General features: G+C 34.9%; 1 protein-coding gene across 1 annotated transcript in view; it reads right to left on the bottom strand.

Moving 5' to 3' along the window:
* Nucleotides 1-15,642, bottom strand: part of INTS13 (integrator complex subunit 13) — a 30,421-nt gene that overhangs the window by 1,879 nt on the left and 12,900 nt on the right. Inside the window, exons 8-16 of the mRNA XM_072653440.1 lie at nucleotides 14,873-14,957; nucleotides 10,353-10,442; nucleotides 10,048-10,137; nucleotides 8,537-8,715; nucleotides 7,699-7,869; nucleotides 6,559-6,713; nucleotides 6,083-6,313; nucleotides 4,068-4,207; nucleotides 1,056-1,191 (exon numbers count right to left, since the gene is read on the bottom strand). Of these exons, the coding sequence (XP_072509541.1) occupies nucleotides 1,056-1,191; nucleotides 4,068-4,207; nucleotides 6,083-6,313; nucleotides 6,559-6,713; nucleotides 7,699-7,869; nucleotides 8,537-8,715; nucleotides 10,048-10,137; nucleotides 10,353-10,442; nucleotides 14,873-14,957 (1,277 nt within the window). The remainder of the gene's footprint in view (nucleotides 1-1,055; nucleotides 1,192-4,067; nucleotides 4,208-6,082; nucleotides 6,314-6,558; nucleotides 6,714-7,698; nucleotides 7,870-8,536; nucleotides 8,716-10,047; nucleotides 10,138-10,352; nucleotides 10,443-14,872; nucleotides 14,958-15,642) is intronic.

Raw genomic sequence — 15,642 nt, 5'->3', positions numbered from 1 at the left:
AGTCTGAATCTTATTTGAATTTAAACCTCACTCTCCCAGTAAGAGCTACTGTAGTAAAAAGAACAGCACTGCACTTCATTTCTTTATGTTCTATAACATATTACCAACCTATAATTTCACAAGTTCTTCAGAGCATTTCTAAAAGCTATCCTCAAATGTAAGAACTTCTACATTTGCTAACTTTAATAATCTTAACATATTAACAAAAGATTAAATATATTAATCATTACTGACCTCTCAGCAGTATTTCACACTACTGAGAATTTATCCTCCCTGGGATTCCTGTCACTGCTCTCTCCTGGTTCTTATCCCACCTGTCCTCCTTAGTTTCCTCCGCAGTATCTTCATGTCTTACCACACATATGTGGGTATAGCTAATGGCTTCAAACTGGTTTCTCTCCCCTGCTTTCAAAATCATCTCTGTTGATCTCATCAACTCCCATGGATTCAACTACCATTTCTCTGTAAGTTACTTACAAATCTACTCATCCAGCTCTCCTCTCTCTCCTGAGCACCAGTCTTACATCTCCAACTACCTGCTAAGACATTTCTACTTCTAATGTCTCAATGGCATCTTAAATTCAGAATAATCCAAACAGGGCCATCACCCTTCCCCTACCTTCATTGTTTCTGACACAGGCCCTCTCCCTAACCTAAGAGTAATCTTGGACTCTACTCTCACTAATCAGCTGCCAAGTTTTGTCAATTTTGCCACCACATTTTTCACATCTGTGCTCTTCTCTCTACTAGCAAAACCACAACCCTACTTCAACTTCTCTTCACCTCCTGTCAGGACAACTATTGACATGGGTTCCTAATTGATTTCCTTACATCAAGCCTCCCCACTTTCTAATCCAATACAAACTGACAGTGACATTCCTCAAGAACAGGTCTGACCCTTTCACAGTCCTGTTAAGAAATTTCAGTGGCTCCCTACTGCCTCAAGCATAAAAATATAGACCACTCTGGCATTTAAAATGAGTTGGATTTCTGAAGGGAAGAGAAATTTTGTGACAGTGCTCATTCTGCAAGGCACCATAATCAATAATACAAACCCATTTTCCTCTTTAAGATGTTGATATAATTCAGCTCTATTGTTGACAGAATTCAAACGACCAACAAATTCCTGGTGTTTCCTGGAGTTGGCAGTATTAATCCTATTACTCCATAAAGACAGCAAGGACATTGGCCCTAATTTAAGTTTTAAAAAAGAGAAAAGGAAAAAAGTCTGGAAATTATTTCAATAAATCAACTCAATTTTAGACTTGTCAAGTTTGTAGCAATGTTAACTTATTTCATAGAATTCCAAGAAAAGATTAAGTTAACCTTCTATTTTAGTCTTTTAATAAAGAATATTTTATGACAACTAATTAAATAAAATGGTTTATCTGAAAAGAAAAAAAAGGAAAAGAAACATATAAGCTATTTCCTACCCACCAAGTTATCTTCCCCTTATTCAAAATAATTTATCTCTTTTAAGATATCAAATGTAATAAAAATGGTTAGAAAAAATATTTACACTATTTCCAAGCAATTTCTTAAATCAATACTCTCTATGTAGGATTGAAGCTTGATAATATACAAGTGTATCTTTGTCTCCACTGAAAAATATCTTTTCTTCATGATTTGAATGAAGAGAAAAATAAAGCAAATGAAAAATGCAACTATATCAACTATACAGATTCAAGAGAAAACTGAAATAACACATAAAGAGAAAAAATACAGCCATTTAGTATCCAGTATGACCAGTGCATTTGGAATCAAACTTGTTTGAATTTTGTAGCTACCTAGCTTCACGTGACCTCTTTCAAACACAATTTCTTCATCTGCAAAAACTATTCTGTTATCCTAAAAGTCGATATAAAGGTGAGTTATTATTACTACAAGAAGTTAAGCTCAATCTACAGTTTTTGTATATTAGAATAGAATATTCTCAGAGTATTTTGCTAAGAGCCTAAGGAGAAAGGAAAGTTGTTACACTGACAGCAAAGTAGGTATCTAGTGTACCATGAATAATTTTCTCCCCTACACACCAGAATGTGTTTTGACATACAGGAAGCTTCCTTTTTCTTTATTTCCAAGGTACAGTTTATTTACCCTTGAATAAGTAAGCTATTTAGAGTCCTCCTCTTCCTCAACTTACTCTGGGCACTTAAAAAATAGTGGCACAAAACTAGTAAAGGATAAGTACGTTGAAACTGTCAAATAATCTATAAAAGAGCCCCTAAATGATGTCAAATACACTCTGACCTTAGTCAATTCAAAATATCATTTCATTTTCTTCTCAATACCTGACCTGAGATGTTACAATTTATACTATAGATTTATTTACAAATCCATATGCCAGAAAACAGCACAATTAACTAAGAAACTATATTAATGCCATGCTTTGTCGGAAACTTCACTAAGAAAGATAAAGATAATAGAGGAAGGAACTGTTTCTCATCTCCTTTAATTCCTAGGACTAAATGTTTGCTGACTGACTGATAACAGGAGGAACAGGGATGTTTTTCAGTTTATCACACAAGGTCTATACTACATTTACATCTGTTTTAAACTGTATTTTACTGTTAATTGTGAAAGAAAACAAGATATGAATCTGAAAATTTTATATTGTAGAAGGTAAGAAGGGAGACCAAGAAAGAGACAAGAAAGGAAGATGAAGAAAGGATCACTGGACCATAGATTAGAGCTGAAAGGGACTTCTGGGGACTCTCACGTACAAGCCTCATTACACAGATGAGAAAACTGTGGCCAGGAAGTTTAGGTGCTGAGCTCAAGAGTGCACACATAATAAGCATCAGAGGTGTTGAGGGTACATGGTCACCTCTTTTAAGGCAGGACAGACTCAAGATTCCAGAAGCCAAGATGAAACACTGGCTCCTCCTAACTCCCAAAATTAAAAAAAGAAAAAAACAAGACCCCTGGCAATGACAGTGTGGTCAGTTGACCTCCTTGTTTCTGCTCCTAAATCCAAGGCTAAGCTCTGGTACGAAGCATTCTAGATCAGCAGGAAAATGGACAGACAGGGAGAGCTTTTGAGAAGACTGTAGGCTGAATTCCCCTCTGAAAGTTATTAGTTATATGCCAATTGCAACAGCCCCACAGTACCTCTATCATCATCTTCGTAAAAAGAAAAAAGGAGGGGGGGAAAGGAACACTAATAGACCTATGATAAGGCTCCAGTGAGGTGATACAAGTGAAAATTCACTGCAGATCTCAAAGTGCTATGGAAATGGCAGCTCTTTTGATTACAGAGAATCATGGCACTACAGGGACTGGACAAATCCTTAATTTATTTTCCTGCCTCTTTCCTTTATAACAAGCCCCACCAAGAACAAAACAAACAGAAAAACAAAACACCAGTTACCTTCAAGGTAGAGACAGTTCTCAAAAACTTACCTTCTCACCTGCTTGCTGATGCCTATAATTCCTTTAACAGGGACAGACAGCTAATTCCATAATTAGAATTAAAAGGTTTAAAATACAAGTAAAGATTTTTACATGCAATGAGTAAAGGATAAATTGCTTAAAACTCATTCACACTAAAATAATATAAATATTGTTTTGTTTTTTAAATAGGAGTTATGAGGTGGTCAACAAGTACGGGGGAGTTGACTGAAGTAAACTTAAGGACTGACAGTTGAAGAGGACAAAAATACAGAATGAGAGAAATGGGAACAAATAAAACCAAAAGAAAAATGTCTTGATTCTGTAGCCAGTCTTGCTGACCTTTCACAAAAAAGAGAATGGGTAAAAGGTATTCTTGTCATATATGGCTGAAAATGCATACAGTTCTACCTTGCATAATTTATAAAGATTTGGTTTTGTTTTTACTTTAAAATGGACTTCATTACAATACTTTATTCACAAAAGAAATTAATGGTACTATCACTGTACTATCTCATTCCAACATTTTTCCATGCAATAAATAGAGACTTGAAATTCAAAGGTATAGCAAGGGGGCTTTTTGTTGCCTCAGACGACAAAGATCCATTTAGATGATGCTGTCTGAGATAACTGGATTCTAAGAGCCTCTCGAAACAGGGCATCCCAGCTCCTCTCACCTTTGGACTTTTCCACGGGTGGCGTTTCATCCATTTCAACAAGAGGTTTCTTGTTTGGAGGTTCTGGAGAATCAGGAGAATCTTTAATAACCTCTGCTTCAGCTAATTCTTCTTTTCCACGTTCTAAAATTCCTTTTAATCTTTAGGAAATTCAAACATTGAATTTTAAGGTATATTTTTTAACCTGATTCTTAAATCAGTCAGTCTTTGGAAATCAATACTTCTCTACATAGAATAAGTTTAAAACAAAAAGACACCACCCTCCCCAAAATTTTTATACCTCTAACCATACACATATACCTAGAAAATGCATGAAGTGATATGAAGCAAAAACCTTCAATTACATCAATTTTTAATTAAATAATTAGGATTAAATGTTATGAAACTTTCAAAATGCTATTTAAGGATTTACACAGAGAAGGACAAAACAAAGGGAAAAAAATTGTGGAAGACTTCAGAACTGGGATCACCACAGTGACAGATGAGAAAGTGTGCTTCCTACCGCTTGGCAGAGAGGTAACTGGCCAAAGTGCTGATTTGTTTGGTTTGACTACAGTTATTTGTGATAAGAGAGGACTTAGAGATTCTTAGAAAGAAGGTTACTGAGTAGTAAGGGTGATGTAGAAAAAGGGAAGAGTAAACAATTTAAAAATAACAGAAGCAAACAAAATGAGTTCAGAAGGGAAAACAATAGGGCAGCTTTATTGCTACTTTGTGAAATGTAAGACCCTTTTTAAAAATCAAACTATGTAATAATTCATATATGATCATATACAGTATGAGATATATCATATGTGTCTTTTTTGTCCTTTGTATATTGAAAGGTTTTATTTTTGTTTTGAAGTTCATAATTGAAAAAAAATAAAAACAAAATGTCACTAAATCAGAATGAATTTAGCTATAAAAGGCTTGAAAAACTTAAGGTAAATTTACAGAGAGAAATTAACTCAATCTTAGGGAAAACTTTAAAATTGCTGATAAAAAAATTACTTCTACCAATTTAGGAAAAAAAGGCAAAACTATCATTCAGACTTTTCCCTCTATGACAGATGTCTTTAAGTTTCAAAAGTTAGCAACCAAGACTCTTCTCCTGAGGCAGAGTTAGGAGGGAAAAGTATTTCTGGGACACATACAGGAGAATTTCTAGGATACAAAGGATATGAGAAGAAATTTTCTTTGTTGACAAAGTGGACCTATTTTTACATGCTACTGATTTCAGTTCTCTTGAGTAGGAAAAAAGGAGCCCTTCAAATTAAAAAAAAAAAACCAAAACACCCTAAATTAAAAGCCCTTAACTACACTGTTATTACTTCCACATGACTCAGTCTCATCTCTGGTGGGGTGGGAAAATGATGTACATGCAAACAAATAGCCAGTTGAGCAGTTAATATATTTATAATTACGGATTATTTTTTTGCTCAGTTTATCAAAATTTAATCTTTATTTCACTAAACAGTGCAAGAACTGAGTATACTGTTAAGTGGACAATGCAAATTGTAGCAAAAATGATAGCAATCTTGCATAGCTTCAACTTCTGAAAAATGTAAATTCTAAACAGTTATCCCTACTTTTCCCTTAATTTAAAGTGACAATAAATTTAACTGGTAAAGTAATACAGTTCTCTGTAATTAGGGGAAAGGACATGTATGATGTTGAACGTTACCATGGTATGGGGGAAAGTATAGGGAGTTTGGGAGTTACAGGATAAAGCTTTCAATCAATCAACTGAATCCCAGCACTGCACCTCCTCCTTCCTGCTGGTTTAACTTTGTGAAAATTACTGAAATTCTCTGCACCTCTTGTTACTCATTTGTAAAATAAGGGGCTTGGACTAGATGCCTCCTTTGAGCTCTAAATCTAATTATGACATTTAAAGACAGCATGTAAGAGAATGCTATATTACACAATAATAAAACGTAGATAAAATAAACTACTAATAAATAAATATCTGAATATTTAAATGTGTCGTGAGTAGAACGTGTCACATGGTTCGTTTATTAACTTTTAAAAGTCACCTTTCTGAATCCTGCCAGGACTTTTCTTGCTCATAGTCTTTTGCCGCCTTCTCTGACTTGTCTTCTTTATCTTCTCTCTTCCTCCCTCGTTTCTTCCGCTCTTCTTCTTCTGGGGGTTTGCTCCGACATGCCATCAGACACTCTAAGACACGCTGATGTTTCTCAGAGTTGTTAATATGAGCTCTGACAAGGGTTTCCAACTCATTCCACATAATACGATACTGTTCATCTCTGTAGTAAAGAAAAACAAAACAATTTTTTTCATATAAGATAGAACACAGCAGAGCTAAAATGCCATAAAACTAACCAACACTGAGTAAAAAAAGGAAATGATAAACATTTTATTCATTTTCTCCTATGTGACACTTATTGTGGAACCAATTATATTATTTGACAACCAGAAAAAATTACTGTAGTCTAAATGTTAACCTCTTAAATTTATAATTATTTTAAAAGGATTAAAAAAAATCAACTACCTTTTGGGGCCTTTTCCTCTTGTACCAACTGTGGAAATAGGCAGAGGATCATTTTTTCTCTCCATATCAACTAAGTTGTATATTGTTTTCTGACAGTTTAACACATCTTCATCTGTTAAGGATTCTTTGACAATAACGCTGGCTAACGGAACTACCTATTAATTAAAAAAAAAAACAACTCAAATGACTTTGAACAACCAAAGCACCTAAAGTCAACGTGAAATATTTCATATGATTTTAAATATTTCAAGAGTCAAAACCCAAACTTCAATCAAAATTACAAACAATTATAAAGTTATGTTTTCTATTCAAAGTGGGGAGGGCACAGCTGTGCTCCCTAGAATAAAACTTCTTTTAAATGAGATTCCTGAATACAAACAATGGCCTGAAGGGTCAGAAGACTTGAGTTACACTCTCAGATTTGCAATCAATTATCTATACACTCTTGGGTAAATCACAACCTCTCTGGGAATCAGTTTCCTTAGTTGTAACATGAGGGGGAAGACTACAGACTAAGGTCTTTTCTAACTCTAAAATTCTATAATTCTACATAAATAACTGTAGAATTACTTATTTCATAGAAATAGAAAGTTAGAGATTTTCTAATCTAGTGGTTCTCAAACTTTTTGGTCTCAGAAATCCTTTACACTCTTACAAGTTTTTGAGGATGCTCCAAGGAGCTTTTATTTATGCAGGTTTTTATCTATCAATACTGATCATATTAGACATTAGAATGTCATTATGAAATAGTTTATGGTTTATGAATTATAAAAGCATTATGAAACTATGAAAATAGTTGTGATCTGAGGGACTCCTTGGAAGGGTGGATTATAGAACTGTTGGTCTAATATAATCCTTTTTGTATACAAGGAAACTGAGGCCCAGAGACGCTGTGCCTAAAGTCATAAGTCAATGCATGATGAGCCAGGACCAGAATCCAAACTTCCTGACTCCCATGCTGGTATTTTTCCTACTACAACAGGCTTTTTTTCTACTGTATATATTCCATAGCTGGCATCCCTTATTGTTCAGAATAAGTTATATAATTGTCACATAATAAGCTAAATATTTATTATGCTTGGCAAAACTGTGTAGCCAAAAAAGAAAACTGAAACTGCGTAACAATTTAAAATTACTTACTGCTTGCATGTTGAAGATGGTGGTTTGTGAAATAATCATAGGCCAATAACGAGTATGTTTTTCTAACTGATCTTTTGCTCGTTCCAAAGGGACCTCAACACTTCCATCGATTTTATATCTGGGGTCTAGAAAAGGAGTTAATCTGTTTTCCCTCATAAATTCACCAAAATCCTAATGATAACCAAACAAGATAAAATTAGAAACTATATTTTCTAATTTACACAGTATGGATTAAATGTAATAACCTTTCTTAAAATTTATGTTCTATATCATGCAATGAAAAACCACAAGACACTATCTTTTGTTTCTTTTGTATAGTGTGTGTCCAGAAACACTTCTAATAAATCTAGATAAATACCTTGAAAAATATGAGTGTATATGCACACATACATTGTTTATATGCACATGTACACATAAATACACACACACATATACACTCAAACACACAAAAAGAGATCTGAGCCAAAATAAAGTTATGTTTGGATTAAGGAAATCTTTAAAATACGGAAAAAAGTAGAACTGCATTTACAAGTGTTGAAAGCTAAAACTTCTGAGAAGTTCAATTCCTTTAAAGGACAGAAAATTAAGCAATATAAAATGCTAGGCTAATACTGTTGACAGAGTTTTTTGTCTCCTGTTAAAGTAATCATACAAAGAATACATAGTTATCATTAAATATCTAAATCAATCTTGGTGCAAAATTATTCAGTTCACAAAACTAACTAAGCAAAAGCAGAATCAAACGGACAAAACCAAACCACCTTACTCAGAAAAGTCCCTTTAACAGTCTGGTAAATTCAAAACACTGAAGCAGTACTCATAGACATAAGAGCCTTACTGTAATCCGGTAATCTGTAACTCTCCCACCACACCCTTCACTAATTGAAGGAGGATCTTCTAGAATGGACCGAGAACTGCTCAAGACGTGCAAAAATATCTCTCCTCCATGACTACTAAGCATATGACTAATGACTTTGGAACCTGATTTTCGTGGTTGTTCCAGTAGAACAGAACGACCTGTCAAGAGCAAGATCAGCAAATTAATTCAAAGTGATAATTTTTTCCTCTTTAAACATATTTCTGGATGATTCACTTCATTCACCCAACCACAGATTTTATCTAGCAAGTCTTTCCCTCCAGGTTTGTATCCCAGCCTACTGTTTTAACTCTAATTTTTCAGATTTATATAAAGGAAGCTATCAAAGTTTGGTGCCTAATAAAATATCTTACTGTACTTGGTGTCATAAGTCATTTGGACACCAAAAAGGAAAGTGAGAGCACTTCTAGTTGGTCTCTAGAAGAGCAGCAATAAAAAGGGAAGTCCCACTTTTGTTTCATAATGTTTCATTGTTACCATAAGTACTTAAAAGTTTTGAGTTCTTGCAGATGTTAAGATTTTTCTGAATGAAGTTTATGTTTCCATCCTGTTCAAAGTACCACCATCATTTCTAAAAGGAAATTCTTTTGGAGATTTCTGCAGTAGAATATAGCTCTGAGCAGCTGCCATCCTAGAAATATTCAAAACTTAATTCTAATACCTTTATTAAAATTTGAATTTTGTGTAGCCATTCTATCTTCCAAGTGTGTAACACAAAAGTGAAATCAAATTTACTACAAATTTGCTACTTCACTCAAAGTTACTCATAAAAGTGACTTGATAAAATGATACAAATTAAATTCCTCAAGAGAGGCAGGGCAACATAGTGGACAGAAGCATAGCCTTGGAGTTATCAAGATTTAGGTTCAGGTTCTTCCTCTAATACATACCAACTGTGAGATTCCTGGCAAGTGATTTAACATCTCACTGTCTCCAGGCTACTCATAAGACTAAAAATTACAAATATGCATTGGTAAAATGAATTTCTAGGTCAAGAATTCCCTACCCTGATTAAATCATAGGTCAGGACCAAAAAAAAAGGTTTTGTGCTACATAGGACTAAGTTCATAACAATATTACAGTTTAGAAAAAACTATTTTGAATCAAAGAAGTAATTATCAGTTATTTTCCCCTTCAAAATGTTAATTTGAAATCTGAGGGGCAATTAAAAATCAGGAAATATTTTAGTCATAATGTTCATTATTCAAACATTACTCTTGAGTAATATCAGAAACACAAGCCATTTTCTGAATCTGAAAAATCACTTCACTAAGTTCTTTAATATTTAAGTTCAAAGAAATTAGTGCAAAAGAAATTTAAAAGATAGAGAGGGAAACAATGTTCCAGACCTAGATCAGATTTTAGAATCTGTTAGCAATTATCTGTAGTGAAATAGCACACCTATTTCAAAGTATTCTCACTTATAAAATTACACATGTAATTGTACCAATGGAAACAAAGGAAAAAGTTACCATTCAGAAGAAAGTTAGTAAGGCAAGAGGAAGGTCTACTGTTCACATCTACCGGTGAAATTCTATATGCTCCTGTGCAATAATGCAATTCTGAAACACAAGTAAACACTAATGTGAACAAGCATAACATATCATTTCCACAACCGGAGGGAGAAGTTACTTCCCCCATGATTTTCACCAATGATGACTAAAGATAAAATTAAAAGAATTAGTGGGGAGAAAACCTATCTTTTTTTTTTAATTTCCTAAATACTTCATAAATTATTTTTAAAAACTTATTTTGCTTAATTATTTTAAGTACTTACCAACATTATTTGTCCTTGGTGTGCACCATTTAAGTGTTACAGTTTCTTTAAATGAGCCTTCTCTACTACTGCCACCCAAGTGGAGATCACCTTTCATATATCCAAAAAAAAAAAAAAAGACAGCATACCATTTCAGTTTTCTATGTAAGATACCAGATTTCAATTCAATTCAACAAATATTTACTAAGGGCCTACTATGTTCAACGTCTTCGGTACATAGGGCATAAAGTCCACCAAAAGAGACACAAAAAGAAATACCAAGGCCTTTCAGGGGGTGGGGAATGCTAACAATTGGGGAATCAGGAAAGGCCTCTTGTAAGAAGCAGGCAGCACTGAAGCTGAGCCTTGAAACAGGCGAGGGGCTCCCAAAGCCAGGCACGGGGGCAAAAGCACAGAGGCAGATGATGAATTGAGGTAAAGGGAAGAGCAAGTAGCTCTGTCTGATGAGAGAGCATCAGTCTAAAGAGAGATAAGAGTTGGATTGTGAAGCATTAAGCAAAATACCGTTTATTCTGGCTGAGAGGCAAGAAAACAGAAAGACTGATGGATGGAAGCTGGATGAGAGCAGGGAACTTTTCACTTCTGCTGGGTCATGGAACACTGCAGGGGCAGCTCAAGAAGCCTAGTGACCTCTTCTCAAAATGCATATAATAAAATCCACAGATTATAAAAGAAACCAAATATTCTGAAATATAGCTATCAAAGTAAGTTCACAGACCCCTTTAAATCTATCCACAGACCCTTTGGAGATCAGACTCCAGGCTAAAACCCCACGAATTAGGGAGTACAGAGGCTTCAGATGCTGTTGCAAGTCTATGCAGGGGACAATGAAGATTTGGGCAATTTCTGGAGCACTAGCAGAGGATCCTCACTAAGCTCTTGACCTGGATTGTCTTACTCATAAATACACTAAAGATAGAAGATATCCAAGTAGCCAGACATTTTCCCAAAAGCAGCCTAAGATTCTTGATCCTCCCTCCCCTGGTAAACTCCAACTTCTAATATCCTTATGTGATATTTTGCCCTCACCTCTGTGCCTTGGCCCAGGCTATCTTCCATATCTGGGAAACAAACCATCAGTGCCACAATGGAATTGGTATCAAGCCAATCCTCAGAATCAGCATGACCTGGGTTCAAGTACTATCAGACCCTAGACAAATGACTAAATCTCTCAGGGTCCTCAGGCAACTAAGTAAATTATAAATTGTAGAAAGTTTGCAGATTTGCACTGCCAGAAGGAATTTCCTCATTGAGAACTCCCAACAACTATAACCTCTCTTTTTATACAAGCGCGTGCATGCGTGCGTTCGTGTATGTACTCAATTCAATAAGTATTAATTGAGTACCTATTCTGTCATATACTGTTCTAGGCCCTGGAAACACAAAGACAATAAAAAGGCCTTTGTCCTCAAGAAGCTTACATGCCACTGGAGGAAAACAACTGATGTGACTCTAGAAAACCTAGACTGACCCCACCCCAACTAGTTTCTATTTTCTTCCTCTTCCTCCATCCCTCCTCTCTGAATTACTTTGGACTTTTTTCCATACGTATGTGTAATTCTCCTCCAAAAGAATGTCAGTAAGGCACAGTGGAGAGAGCACCAGGCCCGGATTCAGGCGGACCTGACTTCAAATCCAGCCTCAGACACTACTACCACCCATGTGACCCTGGGGAAATCACTTAAGGTTTGCCCGTTTCCTCGAATGTAAAATGGGAATAAAGCACTCATCTTGCAGGACTGTTGTGAGGATCCAATGAGACAGTAATTGTAAAGTACTTACCACAGTGCCTGGCAAACAGTAGGCACCCTATAAACGTTAGCTATTATTATTAGCTGTTACTAACTCCCTTGGGGGCAGAGACTACTTTTTGTCTTCTAATCTCCAGCACCTAGCACACTGCCTGACACACAGCAGGTTTTTAATAAATATGTGTTAATAAGTGGTACCCAAGTCTTTCCTAATTCCAAGTGTAGTATTCTTTTCACTATACCTCTCTACCATGTCAGAGAGAACTACAAACCAGGTTGTTATGACCCTGCACCCACTACTAAGGGAAACTGAATAGAACAGAGAACAATAATGCCATTTGGGGTAAAGAACTGCCTAGCAGCGAAGGCAGATGAGGAAGCTTGACAATATCTTAAAGTGGCACAGACAAACTCACAGTCTATAAAAATCATTTGCAGCCAGTCAGCTAAATCAGCATCATATTTGATGGACTGAATTCTTCAGTTAGCTCCACTTTCAAAATTAATGTCTCCTTTGAAGCTAAAACTAGAAAGCAAATGCTCTAAGAAACCAAAGTTCAGAAAAAGAAAATTCTTGCAAACCCTCCTTTGTGATTTCACATTCACCCACTCTCACCTCAGTCTCACTGAGGTGATCATTAACAACCAAACTGAGACTTGCTCAGCCAATCACACTTTTTTCCTAACTCTGCTTCTTCCTCCCAGAAAAGATATGGGGGATTCCATGTCAGGAAAGCATCCTCTCTACCACTGCCTGAAATATTACTGAATGCATTCTTCTAACAGGTGTGAACCCTAAACACAACAAAGACGTTTCTGACACCTCTCTCTCCACTACTTGACAGAGTTGTAGAAATAACAGTTAGAGTAAATGGTAACGAAATAAGAGAACAAGATTAAAAGGCATAAATATTGACCAAAAAAGAGATAAAAATATCTCTACTTGCAGATGACATGATATTCCACTTAGAAAATCCCAGATAATTAGTGAAGAAACTGAGGTAATCAGCAAAGTGGATTAAAATTTGCTCTAGCAAAATAGATTAGAAAATAAGTCCATAAAAATCAACAGTTATATACAGTATTAATAAAACCCAAAAAGAAAAGCTCTAAAGAGAAATTCCCTTCAAAATACACAACACACAAAGGAGTTAACTCACAAAAATAGCCACAAGCTATATAATGAAACTTCAAAATACTCTTTAGAGATATAAAGTCTAAATTAAGTGGCTATACACCAGTCATATTTGAGTTGCTCCAATAAAAAGGCAATACTAACTAAATTTATTTTAGAGATTACATAGCTAGACAAAAATTACAACATTTTGAAGTGCGAAAGGATCTAGATTCTAAAGGGATATGAGAATGTAAGAGAAGGGTCCATAGCTTTACTAGATCTCACATTATATTAGCATAGACAAAATCAATGAAGATAAAATTAGAAGAGTAACTATAGAGTGGGGGAAAATATTTGCAAAAATATTACTGATAAAGATCTGATATCCAAATTATAGAACGAACTGACATAAAGAAAACAAGAGTTGGTTCCATGTCCCAATTCCTAATACAATCAAAGACAGCAATGAAGGTCCAATACATATCAAAATACTCCTAGCACTCTTTGAGGTAGCACAGAATTAGAAATCATGTTTCCATCAATTGGGCAATGGCTGAAAAAAACTGTGTATTAAGAAATAATGATAATAGCAACAGTAATGATGATAGCTAGCATTTACAGAGCACCAGTACTTACCTTTCGGTGAAGCATAACAGACAAGAGCCTTGGAATGCAGTCTGCTATGAGTAGAAGTGGTTCCTAGTAACTATTCAAATCTCTGCATGTGCTACAGGGAAGCTAGAGCCACTATGGTTCAAAACACTTCCTGGTGGTTTACAAAGAAAGTGGAGTCTAAGCAGCATGAATGCCTACTCTAACCCCAAATATCAGCCTTCTCAGTGCCCATGTAAGACAAATGTTTTCTATGGACAAGAGAATACCTGTAACTTCCTTTAGGAATTTGAGTGGATAAAAAGCAGCAATTACTCAAAATTTAAATCAGATTTTTTTTTTGTACTCCAAATTCACTTCTATCACAGTTTGGTCACCTCTAAAATTAAGGAATTTGAGCAACTGCTCAATTAAAAAATGCATCTCACTTCTATATATCTGAATATGGGAGAATTCATTCAGATATTCAAACTGTCACTATTATTGACCTAACTGTACAACTACGGACAAGTAACTTAAATTGTGAAAGGAAGAAAGAGAGATGGAAGAAGGAAGGAAAGAAATAAAGAAAGGGGCTAATAATGATACAGTACTTGTCTCACAGAGCTATTGTGAAGTTCATATGAGATAATGAATTTAATAACTTTGCAAACTTTAAAGTGCTAAATGAATGTTATCTATTACCAATTATAACCAAACTATGCATTGTTATCCAAAGTGAAATAGCCCAAGTTACTCAAAGAATTAGGCCACACAAGACTTTTATTAATGGACTTGGAAATCAAATGACAAATCACACAGAAATTTTAAAACCCTATTATAAAAAATATACAGTGCACTTTAAGGTTTTAAGAAAACTGGAAATTGCTGGGAACTAATAGTACTTTGCATACTACTGGTCCTTAAGAGTTAGCTGAAAGAATAATTTTATAGAGTAGCTCCCAGGATGAAGAAATGTACAACTGATTTTAACAAAAGTTACAATTCTAATGTTTTTACTATTATAGTCTATCAAAAAAAATTCACAATGATTTACTTACCACTTTTTAGGAAATCTACATGGGCCTCTTTATGATGAAGTAATTCCACGTCATAATTGGCAGATGTGTTTGCATGTTGTTCTTCCTTTAATTGGAGACATTTAAAAATCAATTTCTTCACATTATTAAATAATAAATAATTTTGGTTTTTGTTTTAAGGTAATAAATGGTCATATACATTAGAAAGAAGTAAGTTCTAACTCTGCAGTAGTTTGCTCAGTGACTTATTTAAAGATGCAAGAATTTTTCCTCCAGTACAGAATCTAATCAAGAAAAATAATTCTCAAGGTTATTAGGAAAAATAGTCTCATGGTTGTCATATCAGAACTAAAAGAAGCTCCTGTCTCTGGAAGTACTGAAGCAAAAGCATCAAGGCCATATCTGGCCTACAACACTCCCAATGTAGCAGAACTAGATTAAAATGTAATTGGGAAATAATTAACATAAATTTTAAAAAAGAAAACATTAATGTTACTATGTCAATGTGCACCTGCAAGGACCCTTCCATAGGATTTAATGACTCCCTTTCCTATCTGAGTTTGACACCACTGGCTAAGAGAATTACTTTTGCTTCCAATCATTCTAACTAGTATTGCTTCTTGGCCACTGTTTAATGTTAAAAGGCTGTATACAAAACAAATAAGTTATGTTTACCATCATCATAACACCTTATATTTCTACAATTTACAAAATACTTCTAAAAATATTTTCTAATTTTATACTCATAACAACCCTCTGAACTAGGCAGACCAGGTATAAATTTATCTCTC

The sequence above is a fragment of the Notamacropus eugenii genome, chromosome 3 (genome assembly GCF_028372415.1).
Source record: "Notamacropus eugenii isolate mMacEug1 chromosome 3, mMacEug1.pri_v2, whole genome shotgun sequence".
Taxonomy (NCBI): domain Eukaryota; kingdom Metazoa; phylum Chordata; class Mammalia; order Diprotodontia; family Macropodidae; genus Notamacropus; species Notamacropus eugenii.
Note: the sequence above shows the minus strand (reverse complement) of the source record. Positions and strands in the feature narration are given on the sequence as shown.